The sequence below is a fragment of the Rhinoraja longicauda genome, chromosome 5 (assembly GCF_053455715.1).
Source record: "Rhinoraja longicauda isolate Sanriku21f chromosome 5, sRhiLon1.1, whole genome shotgun sequence".
NCBI classification, from domain to species: domain Eukaryota; kingdom Metazoa; phylum Chordata; class Chondrichthyes; order Rajiformes; family Arhynchobatidae; genus Rhinoraja; species Rhinoraja longicauda.
In genome coordinates, this window is record NC_135957.1 from 40,247,721 (window position 1) to 40,266,516 (window position 18,796).

The following is an 18,796-nucleotide window of genomic DNA, read 5'->3' on the forward strand; positions in this document are numbered from 1 at the left end:
GTCCGACAGATCTGAAACCCTCTTCAGGAGTCAGGTGTGGATTTGTCAATGACCATTGTCCGCAAAAGACTTCATGAACAGAAATGCAGAGGCTACACTGCAAGATGCAAACCACTGGTTAGTTGCAAAAATAGGATGGCCATGTTACAGTTTGCTAAGAAGTATTTAAAGAGCGACCACAGTTCTGGAAAAAGGCTCTTGTGGACAGTTGAGATGAAGATTAACTTAGATCAGAGTGATGGCAAGAGCAAAGTATGGAAGAGAGAAGGAACTGCCCAAGATCCAAAGCATACCACCTCATCTGTGAAACACGGTGGTGGGGGTGTTATGGCCTGGGCATGTATGGCTGCTGAAGGTACTGACTCACTTATCTTCATTACAACTGCTGATGGTACTAGCATAATGAAGACACATCCTATCTGCTCAAGTTCAAACAAATGTCTCAAAACTCATTGGCTGGCGCTTCATTCTACAGCAAGACGATGATCCCAAACATACTGCTAAAGCAACAAAGGAGTTTTTCAAAGCTCAAAAATGGTCAATTCTTGAGTGGCCAAGTCAATCATCTGATCTGAACCCAATTGAGCATGCCTTTTATATGCTGAAGAGAAAACTGAATTGGACTAGCCCCCAAAACAAGCATAAGCTAAAGATGGCTGCAATACAGGTCTGGCAGAGCATCACCAGAGAAGACACGCAACATCTGGTGATGTCCATGAATCGCAGACTGCAAGTAGTCATTGCATGCAAAGGATATGCAACAAAATACTAAACATGATTACTTTCCTGTACATGACATTGCTGTGTCCCGAACATTACGGTGCCCTGAAATGGGGGGGGGGGGGGGGCTATGTATAAACACTGCTGCAATTTCTACATGGTGAAACCAAAATGTATAAAAATTAGCCTTTATTAAAATCTGACAATGTACACTTTAATCACATGTGATTTTTTTCTATTACAAATCCCAAATTGTGGAGTACAGAGGCAAATAAATAAATGATGGGTCTTTGTCCTAAACATTGTGGAAGGCACTGCAGGTGACCTTGCATCAGAATTGGCTGGTTATGAAACGGAGGAAAAGTTGGGTATCAAAAATGCTGTTCCTTAAATTTATATAGGAATGATGCAGGAGGCAAAAGGCAGAGTAGTTGAGGTGGGATCTACAATTAAAGTAACAGGCTAAACAGTTTTTCTCTTCACAGAAGCTAACAGATTTACAGCAGTTCCATCTCCAGTTGCATCTCTCAGTTCCAGCACTTTTCTCCCACTCTACTATCCTCAATCATCCCCCTCTATTTGCACTCGCAGGCAGACAAGGGGTAATTAACAAGCATACATTGTCCTCACTCGGATAGCAACAACAGCCACGAGCCATAAACAGTAAATCCTCGTTATAGCAGACCATGATGGGGGAATGGTGTCCGTTATAGCTGATTGTCCGCTCTAAATGAGAAAGGTATTATTGTACAAGTAGAAGAAACCAACAACTGTAGTAGCTGGTTAATACACAAAAGGACACAAAGTGCTGGAGTAACTCAGCGGGTTGGGCAGCGTCTCTGAACATGGATAGGTGACATTTTAGGATGACCCTTCTTTAGACTCTTGGTCTAGAACTGGGCCTGGAATCGAGGAGAATTGATGGCCCCAGCTGGGGGAGAGGCAAGGATTGATGAAGCGGGCTGCTAGAGTGCAGGTGAGTCAGCAGCGGCAGGCACAGTCTGGTAGCAGTTGTGGAAGCTGTGTAGGCTGTTGGTGGTAGTAGAAGGTCTGGCCTGCAAGCTGGAGACAGCACGGGGGCAGCTGGCTCTATTGTGTGAGGTTGTGTGAGCCTGGTGTGGCGTGGATAGCTGTTGGTAGGTCAGTCCGTTAGAACTGAAACAAATCCATTGTTAAAATGAGGGCTTATTGAGTATAAAAACAAATCAGCTGTAAGTTTCATCCTTTTATAATTTCTCACATCTCTGTTGAATCATCCCTTTATCTTGTTTGATCTAAAAGGAAAAAAAAATCATGGCTCTTCCAAAAGTGTGATGAATATTCCAACTAGTTCAGGTTTTACATTGGTTCATAATTTTCAACTTTGTTCCATTTCAATCGCGATGAAAGGTTGCACTTGATTAATTATTTCACATTTATTGCTGCGGGACTAAAAAAATTGTTAAATTAAAATCAGCATAAGTAGAAATGTAAAAATCAACTGTGTGTGTGTGTGTGTAGTTGCTTTTTAAAAAGAGAAAATGACACGAAGCTGGGTGGCAGTGAGCTGCGAAGAAGATGCTATGAGGCTGCAGGGTGATTTGGAAAGATTGGGTGGGTGGGCAGATGCATGGCAGATGCAGTGTAATGTGGATAAATGTGAGGTTATCCACTGGTTGGCAAGAACAAGAAGGCAGATTATTATCTGAAAGGTGTAAGAAGGAACTGTAGATGCTGGTTTAAACCGAAGATAGACACAAAAAGCTGCAGTAACTCAGGGGGACAGGCAGCATGTTTGAAGAGAAGGAATGGGTGACGTTTCGGTTCGAGACCCTTCTTCTGACTGCAGAAGGGTCTCGACCCGAAACATCACCCATTCCTTCTCTCCAGACATGCTGCCTGTCCCGCTGAGTTATTCCAGCTTTTTGTGATTATCTGAATGGTGTCAGATTAGGAAAAGGGGAGGTGCAATGAGACCTAGGTGTCCTTGTACATCAGTCACTGAAAGTAAGCATGCAGGTGCAGAGGCAGTGAAGAAAGCTAATTGCATGTTGGGCCTCACAGTGAGAGCACTTGAGTAGGGCCCTGGTGAGACCGCACCTTAGTGTTGTGTGCAATTTTGGTCTCCTAATTTGAGGAAGGACATTCTTGTTATTGAAGGAATGCAGCGTAGGTTCACCAAGTTAAATCCCGGGATGGTGGGAGTATGATGAAAGAATAGATCAACTGGACTTGTATTCACTGGAATTTAGAAGGGTGAGAGGGGATCTTATAGAAACATATACAGTTCTTAAAAGGGATTGGACAGGCTAGATGCAGAAAAGATGTTCCCCATGTTGGGGGAGTCTAGAACCAGGGCTCACAGTTTAAGAATAAGGGTAGGCCACTTAGGACTGAGATGAGGAAAATCTTTTTCAGCCAGAGCGTTGTAAATCTGTGGAATTCTCTCCCAGAGAAGGCTGTGGAGGCCAATTCACTGGATGTATTCAAGAGAGAGTTAGATATAGCTCTTCGGGCTATCGGAATCAAGGGATAACGGGAAAAGGCAGGAACAGGGAACTGATTCTGGGTGATCAGCCCTGGTCATATTGAATGGACCAGGGCTGCTCGGCCGAATGGCCCAATCCAGCACCTACTTTCTATGTTTCTAAATTGTTGAAGTATGCAGTGTAAATTGTTTTCTTTGTCATAAACAACAGACCATGTCCAAGTCTGTAGGGAATACTAATGAAATCTCAGTAATTTAATGTGATTTATTGGTTAGAAATTAACTCCTTGTGCACAAAAAATGTTGAGCTCCACATTCCTAATCGTGGGCATATTATCTTTCACTTTTTTTGTTTTTTTTGAATAGTTTTCTCCTACCCCTTCAGCATCTCCCATGTTGGTATCCTGGCATTGATGTCTCTTTTCCGGCAGTATATCCTAAGAGCACTGACGTCTGGTCTAACCAATCTGGTCACACATAAAGGTGCCTGTGATTAGCCACTCCAAGCTTTTTCCAATTTACGTAATGTACTGCCACCAACTTCATTGCTGATTGAACAATTTGCTTGTACATGTATCTGTTCATTTCCCACTTGGCTGTAATATCAAGCACCAACCATATAAACTGCTTCTGATGCTGTGGTTACATTGTCTCTTCCACCTTGCAACATCTCCATTTAAGTATTGTCCTCATTTACCTTTAATGTCTTCTCTACACACTAATCAACTGCCCAGGTCTATCCAAGTCATTTATAGTATTACCTTGCCTCTTCCTAATCTGTTTTAAGATGTGTTCTTTGTTAAAGTTGCAAATTGATAGCCTTCAGTGGCCTAGTTAATTAATAGTTTTTCTTGCCGATATCAAGACTTCAGCCACATGTGGTTGTGTTTTGGTCATCAATGCTTGTATTGGTTTTGTTAGCTGCAATTATAATGAAAGCTGAAACAAAACAGGAGGAACGGAAACCAATCTCTTTTATTCGTCTTCTCGTTGGAAGTCAAGCCTTCAACTGGCTAGGTTTTGTTCCTATAATTCCAACTCCTCCCTTGGCTTCACTGCCTACCTTCCTTATATCCAGCAGCCCTTAATCTACTCTTTTGTCCATGTACTTCTCATTTGCCCTGATATCTTATTGTCACCAGGTGTTGAACATTAATACAATTTCTGGGTGGGACTTTAGATCTATTATGGTTTAAGGCATAATAGAAATTTAGGGCTGTTATTCATCTTGGACAAGATTCATGGTAAAGAGATGAACAGGTCTTCATTTGAGAGATGAACAGGTCTTCCGAGACATAATTTACACATGTGGAAACAGTTTATAACAGAAAAATAAGGTAGTTAGATAATTTTTAATTGGAAAATAAGATATTCTGAGAGATGGGAAGGAAAATTTATAATTCGAGACACTAAAAGATTTGGAATATCAGATATGACACAGTGGCACAGGTCTAGAGTTGCTGCCTTACAGCGCTTGCAGCGCCAGAGATCTGGGTTTGATCCCGACTATAGGTTCTGTCTGTACGTTCTCTCGGCATGGGCTTCCTCTGAGATCTTCGGTTTTCTCTCACACTCCAAAAACGTACATGTTTGTAGGTTAATTGGGTTGGTCTCAATGTAAAATTGTCCCAAGAGTATGTCGGATGGTGTTAATTTGCAGGGATCGCTGGTCGATGTGGACTCGGTGGGCTGAAGGGCCTGTTTGCGCACTGTAAACTAAACTATACAGTGAATAATTGTTGCTCAGCAATGTTTTTTATATGTAGTGGCATAAATTAATTTTACCTATTTTATATTTCCTTACCCCATGGAGGGAGGCCCTTTGGCCCATTGAGCCTATGAAATCTCACATTAGTCCCATTCCCCCATAAGCTTCACTGTAACATTCTTTCATATTTTTATGGGATTTTTGTATATATCATTAAAAAAGTGCACTTTTTGAGAAAACTTTCCTCTATTTTAAATGTACAGAAGGAAATACTAAACTTTGCAGGTTTGTTTTGAAACTTTTCAAACAAGTCTTAAAATATAAAATGGAACTCAGTGGAAAAATGTAACAGTAAAGATTACTCATCATTCTTAAGCGTTCTTTATTGAGTTCCTTTAGGGGACTGGTATTGTTGCAGTACAATTAATTAATTCTCAATGTAGAGGTAGAGTGCCTATCAAATATAAAGTGAATATTTATTTTAAGAAAGCATTTGCTAACTTACAGTGGGTACTTGTGAACAAAAACCAAACAAACAACATAGAATGATCAATTAATTTGCAGCAAATGATGGTTTAGCCAAATGCTATTTAATTTTGTAGCAAAAATCTGGTGAAAATCCACTTGGTATTAAGAACCATTGTATGCTTTGATCTAATCCTCTCCATTTTCCCTTGGTGTACACTGTAATGTCGATTCATTTTAGTGCGATAATCTTTCACCAGTCATTTGCTATTCAATTCAATTAAAGTAATTTATTACTTTACTCTTGAGGACAGTATTCCTGAAAGAGTAATTCATACATTAAGATTATTCAAGTAATTTCAGCCATTCAGGTACACCATTCTTACAATATTTCATCGTTTCTTTAGTGTATCCAGACATTTTCCATTCCTCCACTTGGAAATCCACTTAAATGTTGATTATCTGATATTACCTGACATATACATTGCATATTAATTTGACCTCTATTTGCTTTGTAAGTTCCTATAATTTAAATTGAGGTGATATTTGACATACAATTTTATCACCTTTGGGTTTCCTGCTTTTAAACAATTACTGGTAATGTAGGTATGTGCCTCCAAATATCAAAGTATACATCAGTGATTTGATGTAATGGACTCCTTGTCACCATTCCCCTTATACTTTAAACTGTTTGTTTCTGGCTGATGACTGCTCCTATTTATTGCAGCTTGGGAATAATGGTTATTGCAGTTGGCTGCTTTTCAGGGAGCAGATCTTTGCCAATGTTCCTGTGTTGCTGTGTGGTGACACTTGTTGGAAATGCCTGTGTAAGATTTGTGGGTGCAGAAGAATTTAACATTAGCCCATTGCCATTGAATGGTGATATCCATAGTCCAGATCACTCTTAGAAAATTAGCATCTATCTAAAGTGAAATGCATGTACCTTTGGGGCATGATTTTGGCCAAAGCCAATCACTCTAAATATAAAGTTAATATACTTTGAGTAAAGCATAATAGTGAATGCTATTGGAAATTTAAGGAAAAACAGTTAACCTATCCTTCCACTCTTTCTACTTCTTTCTAAGTGTGCACGATTTTGTTTCAGCTAACTGTAAAACCACTCTGCAATTTCTCTTCTTTGTAGATTGTTATATAAAGAAATATGCCATGACTGAATGGCAGAGTAGACTTGATGGGCCGAATTCTTGTCCTATAACTTATGAACTTGTGAAAGAAATGTTGAACATAACTAAATATACAAACTACCAAACTGAGCTACAAAACAATGTAAGGATAAGTACAAAATCATGCGTTTAGGGACAAAACGAAACATAAAACAAATGAATCTTATCTATAAGGTAAAACATTTATAAGATGAAACTTTTTTGAAGATGATTGATGAAAGATAATGAAGCACCAGCTGGAGTATATTATGGAGAGAAAGTAGAGTTAGCCTTAACTTCTTTCATATCCTATACAGATTTCCTGGAAAGATTGCTGGGTTATGATTTGGTGCCAGAGCACATTTTAACCAAAGATCATTGAAGTCAATCTTAGCAGCCTTGCCACTATTCCAGCAGAGATCTGTTGGATTAACATAGACCGGAGATGAACCAGGGGCTAACCTAGTCTTTATGACTTGTCATATTTAATATTTTGGAGGAAACACAACTTTTACCTTTATAGGTTTATAAATGTCCTCCAGGGCATTTTAAATATTTGGCAAGGTTCTGCATGAAAATATCCTGATGTAAACTATTGATGAGGACACTGAACAGTTTGCCTCTGTAGTATACCTGCCTTAGTGGATTTGTTTCATTAGGGTGCTGGAGACCCAGAGCCTGATGAGAATGACAAGGCTGATCAGAAAGGGAAATCATCATTCGAGGAAGATAAAAATAGAGATCTGAAACAAGGAGATGATATTTCCAAAGCTAATGGGCTAGTTTTGCAGAATGGAATAGATACAGACTGCAAAGACTTCAAGTAAGTGCCTAATTTTGGTATTCGTAAATTATGTAAAGGTTTTTAAGCTGTCAAACTTATTTTCTTAAAGTGTTGCATATAGTAAAGTGATCAGTTAGTCTGTTTCCAAGTCTTCTAGCAGTACAGGTTTTAGCAGACCAGGCATATATGTATTGTATAAGGATGAATTGAAATTCCCTGTTTCCAAATGTAAGCAACAGGGCAAAATATAAATTCTCATTGCTCCCCTAAAAGTTTTATCTACTTCTGGCATTGCTAAACGTTATCCTATATAGGATATTCAAGAACTGGCAAAATAAATAGAAAACTCAAGTCATAATAATCATTTAGTGTACTAACAGCTGCCTTAACAATATACACAGTTGTCAGCTAATACCAATTGTTAGAAACACTTTATATCACAATTTTATGCTAGATAATTTTGGAAGATGAAAGGTTACAACTTTTTTTGCTAACTTGTATCATGCCTTGATTTTAATTTGGACTGAGAGATGGCTTGCATTGTTTAAGGTTTATTTGAAGCCACATTTTTTTCTTCATTCTTTACAGTGCAATTTTTACATTCTTAAATCATAATGTGGAAATATCATATTTGGTGTATTTGCTCATTTCAGTTTTCTTTCACAATTTTTATTACCCCGGGGCTCATTGCTTTCCATTCACTACATGTACCCGTAGATAAGTTTTTCTCCTTACTGCAATTGTTCTGCCAGCTGGATTTTGAAAGTTTTGTTGAGAGAAAAGTTACACGTATTTTGCAGCTTTTCCTTTGATTAGAAATATGCAATTTTCCAATAGATTTAGAGGGGGTGTGGTGGTGGGGGGGGGGGGGGAGGCTCAAAAATGCAGCAAGTAATTTTTTTGAAAGTTTGATTTGAACAATCTAAGGATAGAAGTAGTTGGGCTCAATTGTTTTTATAGTTCACCTGGAAATGAGAACTTCATGATCATTAATATGTTAAGATCAAAAATATGGAAGAAGCCATTATATAGACTTTTTAGATTGTTTGGAGCTGCATTTGCTGTTGGAAGAAAGATTTTGCCCATGGGCTTAATCCATTTACTTTTGAGTTAAGAGGACCGTGTCAGTACTATGGTTTAAGTGAGATAATACTTGTTCAATGGTAAGTTCTTGATACCAAGAATAAAGGAAAATATTTATTCATCCAGTGTATCGGCAGTAATCTGTTTTGAGATAATTGTTAATGTTGCTGCCTGTCTTTTCATTTAAAAATAAATGGTTGCTAGCTGATTAAAATGTATTTGATACTTATGAAAGTAGTTAATTTTATGTAATTATATTTTTCCAATTAAAATGAGACTTAACTCATGACATGAATATGAAATTGCTTCTGTTGTTGCCACTTCAACTGGAAGAAAGGTTTAGGCAGAAAGTCACCATAGGCAGAAGTGCCTTGAATTTTCTTCCGATGAGCATGTGCTAATGTCCAGTTATTCTTCTCTGCCCCAAATAATTGATAAATAGGATTTGTGCTTCAGTGACATTAATGTAAGTCCACAGTTCATCGTAGTAGGTAAATAAACCATTCGGTCTGCAGTCTTGTATAGAAAATAGAAGTAATATTAGCAGTGGTTAGCTGACAGTTTTCTAACAGGTGGAAAAGTCTTGTGAACCATGAAGGACTTAATTACTTTTAGGCAGCTCTATCATTCACAGGCAACTCTCATTCTTAGGCAGCTCATAGGCATTCGGGCTATTCTTCGTCACGTGTGTGACCAAAAAATGTGAAAAATTGTGGACTACATCTTCTAATTCTAAAAGCATTACAGGTATATTGTTTTGTACTGTGTACATGGCTTGTATATGTCAACGTTTATCAAGTGAAGTGTTTATATGTTATGCTGACAATGTTTGTTTAGGGTAAGAGGTCAAATATGACTGGTCACATGTGTGACCATGTGAGGTCACACACGTGACCAGTCATATTTGACCTCTTACCCTAAACAAACATTGTCAGCATAACATAAAAAATTCACTTGATAAACTTCGACATATATAAGTCATATATACAATACAAAACAATAAAGCTGTAATGCTTTTGGAATTAGAAGAGATGCATTCCACAATTTTTCACATTTTTGATCACACACGTGACTAAGAATGGCCCATTCCTAATGTCTTGATGTCACTTCTAAGTTAAAACAATACTTTGTTTGACCCAATGGTTTGTTTTAATATCAATGAAAACCATTTTTGGACACAAATGAATGAAGAATGTTAAGCTAATGAAGAGTTCTATCTCTCAATGAATAACAGTTCAACCATGCTTATCAGGGATGATTTTTGATTCTGAGAAAATATTCTGCAGAATAGGACATGACCTATTTTCCATAGAAAAAAAAGTCATCTATGATTTGGAAGTAAATTTGATTTAATAATGATGTGGCGTTGTGGAGGGCATGTATATAAGACATGACCCAGCATGTTTTTAAAAGGAGAAACATACCAAACCTTTTTGGCAATAATTGCGTGTTTTATATTTAGTTAATAAATCCTATGATAAACAGAGGTTATCATTCAACTATTAAGAACCACAGTGTTTTATTAACCCGTTTGGTGTGTCAACTGATTTGGTATTGAAAATAAGTAATTTTCACTAAGCACATTATGTTACCGATTTGGATTTATCCGATTAATTTGAAATGTACAGAAATCTCTTGAATATGCGTCCAATATCCATTTGTATTTGTAATGTTAATTAAGGATTGTTTTAATAATTACAAGGTGAGAAGCCCCTCTTTTTTTTTTTTAGTTTCTTAATAATTCAAAATCAATTGCCTTTTTTAAAGAGTATGTATGTTGCATTTAACAGAAAACTATAAACCCATATTTGTATCTTTATGCTGCACAGCCGTACTCTTGGAAGCCATCAAGCGTCTCCCACGGAAATGGCTGAACGCCTGGGTCCAGACCAGAACACTTCAGAAGGTTTAGGCCAATTGTCCAATGCTACAGCAAATAAACCACCTGGAGAAGAGTTTCATAATTCTGACACTCAAAATTTAGACAGCATTGAGGCCACAGTTGGCTTAGATCATTTGCAGTTTGACTATTCAAGCAATCAAGTATCCATGGACTCTTCAGCAGCAGCAGCAGCTGTGGGTCTTTTTGACTACAGCTCCCAGCATCAGGTTAGTCCTTTTTGCTGAGTGATTTGGTGTTTGTTTCTCCCTTGAGATAAAGCATCATATTCAGAGTTGAGAGGAAATTTGAAATAGAAAAGTATATCAGAATGCTCTAAGACCCAAATCCTTTGCAAAAACTTGTTTAGATTTAATGCCAAATTAACTAAAGTAAAGCCGAGACCAGAACATGATTTTACAGATTTTCACGTTATTGGAATTTGGGCATCTTTTTGCTAATGCTCAAAAAATGAGAATAAAACATCCATTTAGCTTGAAAATCAGCCATAACCAATGCCAGTTTTTCAAGAGCCGATTGGAATTATAAACTTTTTCATCATTTAAATTTGTTCACTCCACAGGCAGATATCCCTAATTCTTAGTTGTGCTTGAAGGTGTTTAGTTAATCATAAGGTCATGTGTAATAGGAGCAGAATTAGGCATTTCGGCCCATCAAGTCTACTTTGCCATTCAATCATGGCTGATCTATCTCTCCCTCCTAACCCCATTCTCCTGCATTCTCCCCATAACCGCTGACACCCATACTAATCAACAATTTCTCAGATTCACCACCCTCTGACTAAAGTTCCTCCTCACCTCCTTCCGAAAGGAACAACCTCTAATTCTTAGGATGTGGCCTCTAGTCCTAGACTCTCCCACTCGTGGAAACATTCTTTCCACATCTACTCTATCGAAGCCTTTCACTATTCGTTGCATTTCAATGTTGCCCCCCCCTCATTCTTCTAAACTCCAGCGAGTGCAGACCCGGTGCTGTCAAACGCCCAGGATAAGTTAACCCACTAATTCCTGGGATCATTCTTATAAAACTCTGGACCCTCTCCAGGGCCAGCACATCCTTCCTCAGATATGGTGCCCAAAATCGCTCACAATATGCCAAATGCGGCCTGGCAAGTGCCTTATAGAGCCTCAACATTACATCCCTGTTTTTATATTCTAGCCCTCTTGAAATAAATGCTAGCAGACGGCCTAACCATTTCTGCGAGAAAATGATGTGGCATCTATCATCCAAGAAAACTTGACCAATACCACTGCAGGATTTTGCCAGTGTCAATTTTCAAAACTTTTCCTGCCATGGAGATGTGATTTGACTAGTTCAAAAGCTTTGAAGAAAATTATTTATATTCGTTAACGTGGTTTGTTGTTCAACTGCATTTTCATATTTTATTATTTTTGGTTTAGCCAATATTTTCATTTTTAGAATTTATCTTTCAGAATTTGGTGCTTTTATTTTTTCCTTGCCCTGTTTATGCAATATTTAAATCTTGGTTAATCTGTGAAATATATGGGAATTGGCATAAGAAGTAACAGCAAACAAGGACTTCTAATGCAAAACTAAGTGCAATGAGATTCAGCAATGAAGTTTTGATTTGTTCCTTCTGATTAAAACTGCCTTGAAATGTTGAATGTTATAGCGATGGTTCTCATGATCTTTAAATAGTGCCTGAAGTTAACATTCAAGACAGTAGCAATGATGTTTGCAAAATGTCCTAGATGTAGCACATAGTCAGTTTCTGTTTAAATAGCTTTAAAATTATTTTCCAAGCTAATAGCTTGAAGTAGAACATTAGCGGAAAATTTCAGGAAAAATATTTAATCAGATAAATCTGTTCCGACCAGAACTGTACGGTCGGTGTGCTGCTGAAACCGCTGTTCAAACCATTTATGAACAAAGGACGTGTTCAAAATGTTTGCAATTAAGCCACCCTTGTACGTTTTCTTCACAGTCATTTTGCATTGCTGATTTCGAATTTGGCATCCTATCTTCTATATACTAAAATGTTTGTTTGGTCCTGAACCAGTCAAAACAGTATACAATAGCGCAACAATTTTAGGCCCACCGTACTCACCGCCATCCCTTTGGTGCTAATGGATTAAGTTTAATTGAAATTGGTGTTAGATTTTTTAAAGTCATTCACATTTTAAAGTTTTAATCTATCTCCTAGGGAGGGAGGAGGGACATAAGGGGGGTTGAGGGGGAGGGGGGGTGGATGGAGGGGTACAGAGAGGGGGATGGAGTGGGGGGAGAGGAAGGAGGGGAGGAGGTGGAGGGAGATGGGGGAGGGGAGGGGACAGTGGGGGGAGGATGGGCAAATGGGGGAGGATAGGCAAGTGGGGGAGGAGAGGGTGCTGCACCAATGCAGGAGAGGTTTGGGCCCAACTTCGTCTAGTAATAAAAGTTAAGGCTGTGTTGTCACAGAGGGTGAAAGCAACTGTTTTGAATGCTACTTGGCGCTTTAAACAAGCATTATTAGTTGAGCTAAACAAATCCAGCATGTACCTGCGATACGCAATGTATTAAAGGCAGTGGAATTCAGGTACAATGTTAAGTATGTACTATCCTCTTTCTACACTTGAGAAAAGATTCACTGGAATAGCATCCTGTAGTGCAGAAATGAAAGAGGCTAGGGTTTTTCTCTTTAAAGCAATGAAAGTTAATACATTGTAAGCAACAGGCAAAAATATAAATTCTCATTGCTCCCCTTAAAGTTCCATATGAAGCTGTCAAGTTTTATCTACTGGAATTGCTGAATTTTAGCCTATATCTAGGCATAATCTATAACTGGCAAAATAAATAGAAAACTGGTATAATAATCATTTAGTATACTCACAGCTCCCATAACATTCCTTATTATATACAGATATACAGTTGTCAGCTAATACCAATTTTCGGAGCACTGTATCGCAATTTTATGCTGGATAATTGTGGAAGATAGAAGGTTTCAGGTTTTTTTGCTCAACATGCATCATGCCTGGATTTTAATTTGGACTGAGAGATGGCTTGCATTGTTTCAAGTTTACCTGAAGCTACATTGTTTTATTTTCCATTCTCTACGGTTTTAATATGCTTTAATCATAATGTGGCATCGTCATGTTTGGTGCTTTTGCTCATTTTAATTTGCTTTCACACTTTTTGCTACGCCAGGGCATTCATTTAATTCTTCACACAGAGAGTGGTGAGTGTGGAATTCTCTGCCACAGAAGGTAGTTGAGGCCAGTTCATTGGCTATATTTAAGAGGGAGTTAGATGTGGCCCTTGTGGCTAAAGGGATCAGGGGTATGGAGAGAAGGCTGGTACAGGTTACTGAGCTGGATGATCAGCCATGATCATATTGAATGGCGGTGCAGGCTCGAAGGGCCGAATGGCCTACTCCTGCACCTATTTTCTATGTTTCTAATTCAGGTTATTAAAAATTGCAATTTGTGGTTTTTATCAAAGTGAACAAATGGAATTGTTTCTCGTGCAGAAAGATAGGTAATCAGAGGGAAAAAAGTTATTGTATTTGTCAAAAGAACCAGAAGCAGCATGGTGGTTTCATAAATCAAGCCATTGTAATGTGGAACACAGTAATACATGCTTGAAAAGGGGAAATATTTACTGGGTCAATGTGCATTGGACTAATTGGAGAACTCTGTCAAAGAATCATCACTCGTACAATGGACCATACAGCCTTTTGTGCAATTTATTCTGTGAATTACAAGGCAGGAAAACTTACCCAAATCCTGTCAGCATTTCAGTTGCTTAATTTACTGAATTCACGAGCTATTTATTTGCTTTACAACTTTCATTTATTTATGATATTCATTTAGCGCATTCTTTTCAAGTGTCCAACTATTCACACATTGTCTTCGCATTATTACGTTGTCTCGTTATATCTCGTCTTTGTATTTGTTATTATGAGCATACACTTTGCAAAGCTCCCACAGTGTTCATTGATTTCAGATTGTCTCAGTAACTGTCGCATTGGCAGAATTGGGATCACAAATATTAATCAGCAAATAATTTTACTTCTACCTAAACTGAGTATTTAGGAAATTTGGAAAATAATATATATGTATGTATATACATGTGTGTATGTGTGTGTGTGTATATATATATGTATGTGTATATAATATACGTGTATGTGTATATATATATATATATATATATATATACATGTATGTGCATGAATGAATATATATATATGTGTGTGTATTTATATATGTGTGTGTATTTATATATATGTGTGTGTGTATATATGTGTCGGTGTATATATATGTGTGTGTGTATATATATATATGAGTATATATATATGTATGTATATATGTGTGTGTGTGTATATATATATATATATATGTGTGTATGTATTAAGGAAATTGCTTCAGCTGCGTTTTTGTTAAAGTAAATCATTCAAGAATAGTAAATAAGAACCATTGACAAGTAAGTTTTTAGGCATAGGTAACGTCAGTATCGGTGAACAGTTTTGTGCTCATTCCCTTCAGAATATGATGGAAATAGCATAAAATAATGACCTTTCTTTCTTGGATGGATGGAATACTTTATTGTCACGTGTGACAAGGCACAGTGAAATTCTTTGCTTTGCCGAGGTTTCACCGCTGCCGAGGCCCCACTTCATGTGTTCGTCCGTCGGCGCCATCATTGGCCGCTGCACCGACCTCTCCACAACGCTGCCGGGTCCTCTCCTGATGCTGGGCCCCAGTCACGGGCACCATCAGCCGCTCTGCCGACCCGGGCGCTGTCCCACGAGGCCCCAGCCTGGGCTTCTCTACGGCCATCCAGGAGGCAACGAGACCATGGCGCCTCAATAAAGGCCTCCAGCCGCATTCCCAGTCCGCAGCCGTGGTCCGTCCGGCAGGGCATTTATGCACTGGGCATTTATTTTTCCTAGTAACCTTTTGCACTTTTTTGTTTCGTTTTCCTTCCACATTGTCTGATATAGATCCAGTGTCTAATTACCAGAAACTACAGTTATGACGTTTTGCAATAAAGATGTTGGCTATGTTCGTCCTGGGTTAATTTTGTATCAAAGTGGTGATGACTGTATTTGTCAAAACCTGGACTTGGTTGGGCAGTCACAGTTTGGAGCAATCTTTGCAGAAATGTCTTTTTCTCTTTTACCAAAATATATGTGTGTGTAATATATTTATTTCATGTTCAAAGACAATTTAAAATGGAAAAAATATTATTTCAAAGCATTTATTTGTTTCAGATATTGTATGTCAGATCATTTTTATAACTCTTCACAGAGTATCTCTAAATTTTGAAATTACACTTGCAGTATTTTTGGATGACTTAGGAATTAATTTTGTTAATTTTAACATTGTGAGCATATTGTGGTAATTACCCAAATACTCATGACGCTTTTAATTGAGTTTGGTAGGACTTGAGATGATGAGTCTACGGAATACCAGGATGATGCCTGGTATCGAGCATTTCAAGTGTGCGGAGAGACTAGATGGGCGGGGGCGGGACACAGGAGAATGCGGGAGACAGATTGAGGTATACAAAATTGAGGGACACAGATTAGATAACTGCAAAGAATTTGCTGTGCAAAGCAGAGGTATGTAAAACCAGAGACAGTTTAAGAACAGGAGAAGAAGATTTACAGGGGATTTGAGAGAGGATTTTTTCATTCGGGTGATATTTGGAGAACCTGTTTTTGGACTATGATTGAGAAAGCATTTGGACTCAGTAATATTTTTAAGATGTATTCATTCCAGTAATGTTGTAAAACTGAAATAATGGAAGTTTTGTTAACATTATTACTTAAATTTGCAAAATACTATCACACACTGAGCGGTTTCTGAGAATCATCTATAGTCATGAACAGCAGACATACTGGAAGCAGGCTAATGAATATCTCCAACCCTCAACAAGTCACGTTGCATTCAAATTGAGCTTTCCCCCACAATTTATGACTAAATTATTTGTTATAGATAACTATCATGAATGCCGTTTACAAGATATTTGTAGTAGTGTATTAGAATGGTGATCAAAACATTTATTTTCTTTTGTCATTCTTCCTTCTCTGCCGTTGTTATGTGTAATTCTTGAAGAAACTAAGGTAAAATATATGAGTACTTTGCTGTGGTGCTCCACATTCATTTTGTAATTGTGCATTGCAGCTCTTCCAACGGCAAAATGCACTGACAGTACAGCAGCTGACTGCAGCCCAACAGCAGCAGTATGCCCTGGCAGCAACCCAGCAGCCACATATAGGTAAGGAGCAAGAATAAGCTATTTGGTCAATGTATAGTTGGGTAAAGTAAAATGAAAGGTTAAATACTTTAACCTTGGTGAAACCAAGTCTGGGCGAAAAAGAAATCCCTTTTGATTATCTTCCTAGCTACTGTTGGCACTTTCTTGTAGCCCTATAATGTGTCTGTTGGCCCATATTTAACAACTTTGGAGAGGGAAATCATTTTTTTGTTTTGCAGAATGCCTTTCATTCTGCTAAGAGTTCAGAAGCATATTGTTCATATTGATGCTTCTTTAGAATGTCTAATAATGTTTATTAGAAGACTGACCCCATAGAGAGAGAAATATAGAATTTTATGACTTAGATGAAGACGAATGAAGGAAGGTTTATGTGAAGCACAAACACTACTATAAACTAATATGGACAGACTTTGACCATCTCTACACTCCTTTGGAGTGGGAGGGGGTGCAGAATATGCAGCGTGATATCAGCAGTAGAAATTGTGGAAGCAAGTATACTTAATTACTTTGATATGGAATCTCTTGCTACTTTATTTCTTACCTGAGAATAAAATGAATTAGGCACATCTTAGTAGGCATGTCCAATTACACAGCATTCCCACACCTATGTGGTTATAGAGGATCACTTGAAAAGCAAATAGCTTTCAATGTCTTGTAAATGTAGCCTCCAGTGCTGGAACTAATGTTTGAAATAATGGAGTGGAATGGCAGCAGGATGCAGTGCATTTTCAAATGACTGTTCCATGGACTATGTAGCCCTTCCTAGAAATTCTGCAATGGGCAATGCCACTGCCTTAACCCCCCTTGCGTACTGTTCAATATCTACACAACCTCATCAGCACTTGTGTTGCAACTCATGCAAAGAAAATATGAATATACTTTCCTTAGTTGGAGTAACATTTCTATGTTTGCAGATTCCTTAAAAACAAATTTTATGAAATTGACTTGTATGTAAGCAATAATTTCTGCTTTAAGTTAGAACATTGATAATATTGTTGTCATCAGCTTGTATCGGTGCATTGCAATTAATTTCCTAAATTGGTGGAATTTGCCTTCAAATGAAGAACAGTAAGCACAAGATGATGAATGCCAGAAAATCCTGTCATTTTCAAATTTCTCTAAAGTCATTGAAATGATTGGAGATTCATTTATTTTAAAAAAAAGACAATGCAGAATTTTGATATATGGATGGAGGAAATGCTGGACAGCGTGCTACAAATATCTGAGTGATAACTTATGACTGCTGCACTGCTGCTAAATTGTTATGTAGCTGCTCAAACTAATCATCAGTCTAATACATGCACTATCCTGAATTTAATTACATCTTTTCTGTAATGGTTGTAAGAAGCGGGATTTCATAGCAGATATGATATGATACGATAAAACCTTACTCATCCCCGGAGGGAAATTGGTCTGACAACAGTCACAACACACAAAGTATACGAAAAACTTAAAATTAAAAGTGAAAACAAAAAGAAAAAGACAAGCGACTTTTGGCTGGCAGCCGTGTGCACAGTGCCTTCACCGGAACAAACGAACAAACGCAGACTTATCCCCATGGCAGAGGATTCTATACTAGAATCATCCCCCTCCCCCACACCGGGTCCCCCTTTGTTCGTCCACCGTCCCTCACCCCGGTCCGCCCATGCCAGGCCTTCCATTGTTCTTCACGGCTGTCCCCTCATGGCGGGTCCCCATTGTTTTCCCCTCCCCCTTCCCCCCTAGTCAGGACTACCTGGGCGCATTCCGGTCGGCGCCGCAGGTGGAAGGCAGGAGAATGGGGCTAAGAGGGAAAGGTAGATCAGCCATGATTATATCTTTATAATGGCAAGATTGGTTTTGTATCTTAACGGTAAATGTTACCAGGGCGCATAATTATATAATTATTTCATTATAGAAAATGCAATCGACAATAGTGACAATTGCCTTTAACTTATTTCACACTTAGATCATTGATTTAAGTCTGAAAGGCATGTTTTGTGCATTTCTATTTTTTCCAAATCCCTGCCTCCTTTTTGATTCTAATTGTTTTCTGCAGCACTGGGCATTATAGCCTTACTGAGATGTCAGTGTTTGCCAGGAGATATCTGTCATAGTTCTCCTTGCCACTATCTTCTGTGTGTTCTGTTATTGTTGCCCATGCTAAAGTTTCGAACATGACCAGTGGAATGTAATCCTGTTATATTTAAGCAATTGAAAGCTTATTTATGGTGACAAAATGAAGGAAAAGATCATTCAGACATGTATTGCTGAGAAGAGTTATTTAGATTTCTGTGGTTGAGGGGGG

The 18,796-nt window shown here is 38.2% G+C and overlaps 1 protein-coding gene across 5 annotated transcripts in view; it reads left to right on the plus strand.

The window, feature by feature from the left end:
* Positions 1 to 18,796, plus strand: part of LOC144593568 (pumilio homolog 2-like) — a 90,445-nt gene that overhangs the window by 35,658 nt on the left and 35,991 nt on the right. For 2 of the 5 annotated variants that reach the window (XM_078399321.1, XM_078399322.1), the window contains exons 6-8: positions 7,183 to 7,346; positions 10,211 to 10,499; positions 16,416 to 16,509. In XM_078399321.1, coding sequence (XP_078255447.1) covers positions 7,183 to 7,346; positions 10,211 to 10,499; positions 16,416 to 16,509 — 547 coding nt within the window. The remainder of the gene's footprint in view (positions 1 to 7,182; positions 7,347 to 10,210; positions 10,500 to 16,415; positions 16,510 to 18,796) is intronic. The other 3 variants (XM_078399323.1, XM_078399325.1, XM_078399324.1) reach the window with 2 other exon arrangements.